The 7,369-nt window shown below is 38.3% G+C and overlaps 1 protein-coding gene across 1 annotated transcript; it reads right to left on the bottom strand.

Annotated features, from left to right (window-relative positions):
• Nucleotides 1-2,454: 2,454 nt before the first annotated feature.
• LOC134847802 (beta-galactosidase-like) lies at nt 2,455-5,263 on the bottom strand. The gene is made up of 3 exons (XM_063865019.1): nt 4,423-5,263; nt 3,284-4,034; nt 2,455-2,880 (listed from the first exon to the last, which is right to left on the bottom strand). Exons 1-3 carry the CDS (start codon nt 5,213-5,215, stop codon nt 2,523-2,525), a joined length of 1,902 nt encoding a protein of 633 aa, XP_063721089.1. The 5' UTR covers nt 5,216-5,263; the 3' UTR covers nt 2,455-2,522.
• Between the last annotated feature and the right edge of the window lie 2,106 nt (nt 5,264-7,369).

Genomic DNA, 7,369 nt, shown 5'->3' with positions numbered 1-7,369 from the left:
TACGATGAAAACTATTGAATGTGAATTAGTCCAGCTTATTGGACCGATGAAAACCTAGCACATTGAATTAAAATTGTAAGGCCAGAACTTGAAAAATGAAAAATTGATCTGGCTTGAACTGGTTGTTGCCTCTGAACAGCTGAGCTGGGAGACCTTTGAGACTGTCCTGATCAACTGGGTGGGACCTTCGAGACTGTCCTGAACAACTGGGTGGGACCTTCGAGACTGTCCTGAATAACTGGGTGGGACCTTCGAGACTGTCCTGAACAGCTGGGGGACCTTCGAGTAAGTTCCCTGAACAGCTGGGGAAACTTCGAGTAGGTCCCCTGAACAGCTGGGGGACCTTCGAGACTAACCTGAACAACTGGATGGGATCTTCGAGTACGTACCCTGAACAGCTGGGGGACCTTCGAGTAGGTCCCCTGAACAGCTGGGGAACCTTCGAGTAGGTTCTGAACAACTGGGTGGGACCTTCGAGTAGGGCCTGAACAACTGGGTGGGTCCTTCGAGTAGATTCTGAACAACTGGGTGGGACCTTCGAGTAGGTTCTGAACAGCTGAGCGGGACCTACGAGACTGTCCTGAACACCTGGGTGGTACTGTGGCGTAGAGGTCGTACTATAATTACGAATGTTATTATCTAAGGTCATATGACCATCGAGGTCAAAGTTATAGTGAATATCTTGTGTTCACACTGCCAGGATCTTGGCCTATGAGATTGAGTTTAAATTGATTCTTTAACGTACTGTTATTACGTTACTGTTTATGAAGTATTACATAGGCATTCTTTTACATGACGCAGCCAAATACGGATTCGGTCTACCGTGGGCTAGATAAAATCTGGGCCGACCCTTCACAGGAACCTCCGGCATCGTGGGAGGAATGGAGCCAGAGTTTTCATTTAATCGTTGTTGCTAAGGAAGAAATTGATTTTATGGACATTTTGCAAGACAGCGGTTTACCCGAGAATCCTTACCCAGTACCGGAGGAGGCAGTGGGGACTGAGGATTAGCAGGCACGAGCGGATCTTGAGGCACAGAATAGACATGGCGAGACCAAGATAAGCGGTTGAAATCAAAGTTGTTTTTGTCCCAGGGGAAACAGGGACGAATGTTTTCCAATCAAAAACACCCATATCGTAAAATCATTGACACGACGTTCATCAAATTGTGGAAGAGTTCGACGGATACGTTTCAGATAGAACCGAACGTGACGAAGTAGAGATTCGCGTTCTTTGGCCGTAAACAAAGGGACAATCAGAGCATGGAACAGTCCTTTGGGTCGTTGAGTGACCTTACCAGAGCGTAAGATTTCGTGGACCCGGAGGCATCGATCGTTCGAGACGTTTTTATTTATAATGTTAACAACGAGGAAGTGGAGAAACAACTATGCATGGAAACAATGAGCCCGGGGAAGGCACTTACTTTCGCGGTCGTTCGAGAAAGAGGTGAAATGATGTACAAGAGAGTCATTGAGGGAATCCCAAGATTTGGAATACAAAAATGTAACAGCCGGCCAAATAACGCAGACTCGAGTGTGGCGTACCCAGGGTGATGGTTTGATAAACGCGAACCAGTTAAGGGTGTAAATAATCAAGTCCTGGATAAATGTCATAACTGTGGAAATCTGTTGAAGCCGAATCATAGGGATCACTGTAAAGCAAGGAATATGATTTTTCATAACTGTAATTGTCGCGGGCGCTTTGCAAGGTTCTGTAAGAAATCGTCGGTTAACCAAGTCGAAAGTGCGTAAGAAAATACAATTTGAAACGAATGTAATCTATATTTTCTACACCTATAGTCTATACAAGACGGCGTTTTCTAACGTCCATTCATTTGGTACAGTTTATCTATCTTTTCTACTCATAATATATCTATCTCTGATACTTATTAGTTTACTATTAGCTTTTAACCCTACAGTTTTGAGTCAGTACTGGTCGGGTTATCTCACACCCGATAACCCAAAGGCTTTCCGTGGTACTGTTTTAAAACACGAATTTTTGGCAGACCGGTCCAAAATGTTTTCCACAGGCGCCTTGAGCACAATTTGATTTAAGGTTTAAATGGAATAGCGCTCAAAAAGACAGTTTTTTGGCCGTTTTTCTGGTATTTTGGGCCGTTTTTCTGGTATTTCGGGCCGTTTTTCCCCAAAACTTCGTCATTTTGGACTTTTTTTCAGAAATTTGTCTGCAGCGCAAAAGTTCCAATTAGTGTGTCGGTTAGGAGGGGTCGGAAAATTAGTTTGGGGAACTGAATTGATTTTTTTTTCAAAAAACTCCCTCCAAAAAATCTAACTTCCTCCTCTGCTCCAACTAAATAATATTAATCGCTTACTAGGCCTCATTTGTCACGTTTTTCGCATTTTTTTTTAAATCAATTTGTTATTGTACTTTTAGAGTTAGGCAACATTTAAATCGACTGGTATAAACTTCCTCTATGTCAGTTTGAAACAAAAACGAATGCTTACAATTTCCTGACAATTCTTCCACAAGTTTGATAATAGATATATTAAATTTCCAGCTATTTAAATTGAATCAAGAATCGGGTAGTCCAAAAAATCAACTCTGCCGTCTTTGCTTTTCATTTCAAACTCAACCAGGGTCAATATAAAAGTCGAGTTTCGAACCGCCTTCGGGAAAAACAATGTCTGCTGAGGTCCCATCGTCGGCCAATAGCGTCCCAGATTGAATTCGTTCACGAGTGCAACACCTCTGCCGAATGAAGTCGTGTTTAGAAATGAGTCATAGAGATCCATATCAACTTCCGCTTGATACACCAATGGTAGTGGGAAATCAGAACTTTCGGTTACTTTAGTAGTGTTTATGAAGTTGCTCCCAAAATTTTCTAACATCAAGTGAGCTGTTTCCCAGTTTTGAAGCATTCTAAACGAGCATAATAGATGGTCTTTTCTAAATTGCTGTGATTAAGGAAATTCTTTTATAAAAAAAAATGGGAGCTAATAATTATCGTATAAACTTTTTATGCGGACCGCTCAAATTGTATAATCTAATATATCTATTTTCTGTTATTTTTAATTTTTTTTTGAATAATTTTATTTATTCGACATGCTGCATGATGTTAATATAACAATATTCTATTGTAAGCTTACGAGCCTATCAGTGAATCATAATAACTCATTTTGATCCGATGTATTTTTCTTGCAAATTTTAGGATTTGGGGCTAGAAGTATTTTTTTAAATTCAATTGAAGATCAAAAAAACAAAACACAACAAACGCGCTTGCGAAATTTGGATAATTTGATTTGTTGGTAAAATCTCAACTTACTCGCCATTCAGTGTAACATTTCCTCTGATGCCCTTGTGCTGGTCATTCATGTGTGGACCCCAATTAACCCTTCCCCTGTTCTCGACTACAATCGCCAGAAAATCCCCACTTTCCAAACTAACTCCATCGACTGCCAACTTCGGATGAAGGTAGTGATTGTTGTCAACAGTTCCCAGAAACACAGCGCCTGTCGAGTCGTTTTTGGATTTGGTCACCAGAATCGAAGCTCGATCACCCAAACCGTTGATTGCGAAGGACAAGTCCAACCTTCCTTGATAAATTCCACTCAATTGAACCCGGTACATGACAAAGCCGTAATCAAATCCCAGGTCTTCCATATTTTTTGGGTACTTGGATTCGATAAAAGTGTTGTTTTTAGTGACAATGTCCAAAAAATCAACAAGCGATCCTTTCAGTGTTAGTTTAACATCAGCTAGCGATGTTTTCGTAGAGTTCGGAGGAGGATTTTCAGTTAGAGTTTGAAAATATTTCGCAATTGTGTCACGTATTACGTAATACTTCCAAGTCGTGTCTCCTGATTCACTAATCGGGGCATCATAATCGTAAGTTGTCAAGTCGTATGTGTTCGACGGACGCCCGAAGTTCGCGCCAGCCCAATAGGCGAAGTTGGTTCCGCCGGTGTACATATAAAAATTGACAGATGCATTTAGCGAAAGAACTTTGTCGAGTGACTCGGACAAATCGGCTGCCGAGACAAGTTGGAAGGGCTTTCCCCAATGGTTTAACCAACCTATGAAAAAAAATTATTGCACAACTAAGAAATGTAACTTAGTTTTAGCGCTGAAAACAGTCTTGATCCGCTTCGCTTACATTCGGCACCAGTGGTATATTACGCACGGAAGTCTTTGCCACAAAGGTAAATATCTTGATAATAGTACAAGTCTTTTCGAAATTAACTGAAAAAATAAAATGTGAGCTACCAAAACTATTAGAGACCATTAAAATGGTTGCCTATTATATACTATATGAAACCATTTTTTTGAAATTGATTTCTTTAGAAAATTTGAAAACTGAACTTAAAATACCGTATTCTACTTATCGGTGCTACTTCATGCAAATAAAATTTTTTAAATATTGCCTATATATTTCCTAACTTTTCAAAACAGCGCTTTACAAACCTGTATAGAACTCAGAATTGACTAAAGGAGCATTTGGTTGATATCTTCGGAGAACGTCGAAATAAAACTGCGGGTAACTCGTCACTTTAAAGTCAACAGTCGCCAACTCGCTTTTCACTGAGCCGCATTTCAAAGCTCGTCTTGTGTAAGCTCGGTCTGTCGTGAACAAAACCACGTCGGATCCTAGGTACTCTTTTATTTTGTCAACTAGATGTTGCAAATAGACTTGATCACAGCCGGGAAAGTAAGTTCCGTACTCGTTTTCATATTGAACTGTTATGACAGGACCGCCGTTTTTGTACAGAAAAGGTTCCAGTTTTGGCAAAATTTGACTCAACCAGTCGTCGACATAGGCGAGAAATTTCGGATCCGAAGATCGTAACGTGAAGTCGTCTGTTCGTTTCAGGTACCACGGGAACCCTCCAAACTCCCACTCGGCACATGCAAAAGGGAACCCTCTTGCAATCACCAGAAGTCCCGTATCATTGGCAAGTCTTAGGAACTTCTCAACGTCGCGATCTCCTTCGAAATCATATTGACCTTCAATTTGTGAGTGAAAGTTCCAGAGAAAGTACGTCTCAACAGCATTCAAACCTCCGGCTTTCATCTTCATCAAGCGGTCCTCCCAGTATTGGTTGGGAACTCTTGTGAAGTGGAAACTCCCGGAAACGTAACGAAAAGGTTGGCCATCTTTGAGAAACGTTTTATGCTCCCAATCCACAGAAAAAGATCTCGAACTCGAATAGACAGTATGCAGAAGCAACGATAGAGCAATGACCACTTTTGCAATCATTTTGTCAGCAAATGATCGTTCTATTACATTGCCTGGTTAAATCGTAACACATTGATTCTACGTTTACCTTTAAATAACACCATTTATGCCAACATATCACAACTTTCATCATATTTGGAACAAAGTAGATCCAGTTTTGTAACAGATAAGAAGCCAATTTGAAAATCATTGTTTCGATAATTTGTTTTTATATTTCAGCTATTCTGGCCTTAAAAATCATAAATATCCTAAAATTATTTTTAAGTTTTCTAATTTAGTGTATCTAGCCTACAATTTAGCAGACGAATTTGAACCAAAGTGAAGATTATTTTGCGCTATAGTCTGGAACAACAAAACGACCGGACTTCAAGCCAAAAGCACTTTGGGTCAAACTTAAAACTTTTCAACTGCTTCAAACACACTGTCTTTAGCAGTTTCAAGTGTATTTGTAAAACTTTATCAAACTTAGCGTAAATTAATCATTGTTTGACAATGCACCACTGAAAGATGACATCCACCTGGTTACACAAACCGGCTTTGAATTGCAGAGAGTGTAAACTAGAAGAGAATCTTCAAGGTTGTTTAGTTTTTCAACTCTAAAACGCACTGAACTAATGTTCAATTATTTTGAAAATCCATAAAAATTTATGAAAAATCATGATTTTAAGTCATTCTTCCAGAATTTTCAAAAGGCTCAAATTTCGTGACACAATGCAAAAAAAAACATCCATTTTGAAGTCCCCTATTGTCCCGACCATTGAAAATGGGGAGGAACTTTGAATTCGGTTGTGTTTTAAGTTGATTCTTCTTTTTTTGTTCCGACCATTGAATATGGAGAGGAACTATGTATTCTGGTATGTTGTAATTTTTTCTTTTTGTATTTTACGCAGAATCAGGTACCACAAATAATCATCGGATTGGGTTGAGTGATAAATCATATGGTTCATAACCCATTTCTGTCTTCTCATTTCTGTCTACTCATTTCTGTTCCTTTTTCTTAATTATCAATCACGAAATAAAAATAACTCTAAACTAGGTAAAATTAGAACATCTCATGAAAATAATTGTTTTTCAATTAAATTAGATTTCGTATTGATGTTCAGCAAAACAAAGTACAAAAAAATTTAGGAAACACTGCAAAAATGAAGCAAAAATAAAAAACAAGGAAGAGCTTTGAAGCATTTTTATATAATACATAAATAGCATGAAAAGCAAGCCGGTAGCAAATGAGAATTTAATTGAAAAAGTCAAAAAAATTGCTGATAGAAAATAAATGCCTCGCGTTGTTTTGAATACAGTTACATTAAAAAAATTCCAACTAAGATATTTGCTGGTGGACATTAGACACAAGCTAAAACTATATCTGTAGGTTAAAAATTGACAGGAGAACAAAATCTTTAAAAAATGAGATTTTCTTCAACAAAATGCGTGCTTAAAAAAATAACAACCGTGAAATTAATTAGAAACATAGCGAACCGTCACTTGTAAAAGGGTCAAGAAACGCAAGGAAATCGAAAAAACATTTTTTTAAAAATTCCATCTTCCGTATTTCAAAGTATCAAATAACTGGCCTGAAAATTATTGGAGTTTTGAGAACAATTTAAGAATAACACATTTTGGCAAAATTAATTTTTATGCAGAAAATTGAAGCAACAGGTAAGATTTATATTCCGCTGGGAAATCTAAATATTAGAATTCAATTTTGAAACTTAAAGTTGATCACGTTTTTTTTTCTATCTTAACAATACTACTGTTTGATAGAGCAGTTTGCCTTACTTGTAGCCAAGTAAAAGAACTGAAAAAAAAATTAAAAATCAAACCGCGAAAAGATTTTTGTGCCTTGACAAGTTTCAAGACTGTTTACTGGGAAACATCATCACGAATTGCTAAAGAATCTTCACTAAGTTCATTGACTCCTAATAACACAAAAACCGGAGTGAAATAAATTGGCTTCTCAAAAGTAAATTGATGGTTCAGAGTAGAGTTGGTGATTCAAGCTAATTAGATTGCCACTAAGACTTAAAACCAAAAGCCTAATTAGGGAGGACTCCCGCACTCAAAAACTCAACCCCCTCAACACCCACAGGTGAGAGTAATACCCTGCTGATCTAGAAAATTATCTCAAGGCGTATCAAACGCCAGTTTATACTAATTTTGAGGTAAAGCGGGCGCCAG

The sequence above is a fragment of the Symsagittifera roscoffensis genome, chromosome 6, assembly GCF_963678635.1.
Source record: "Symsagittifera roscoffensis chromosome 6, txSymRosc1.1, whole genome shotgun sequence".
In the NCBI taxonomy this organism is placed as follows: domain Eukaryota; kingdom Metazoa; phylum Xenacoelomorpha; order Acoela; family Convolutidae; genus Symsagittifera; species Symsagittifera roscoffensis.
The sequence above is the reverse complement of the archived record's forward strand: the minus strand, read 5'-3'. Positions and strand labels throughout refer to the sequence as shown.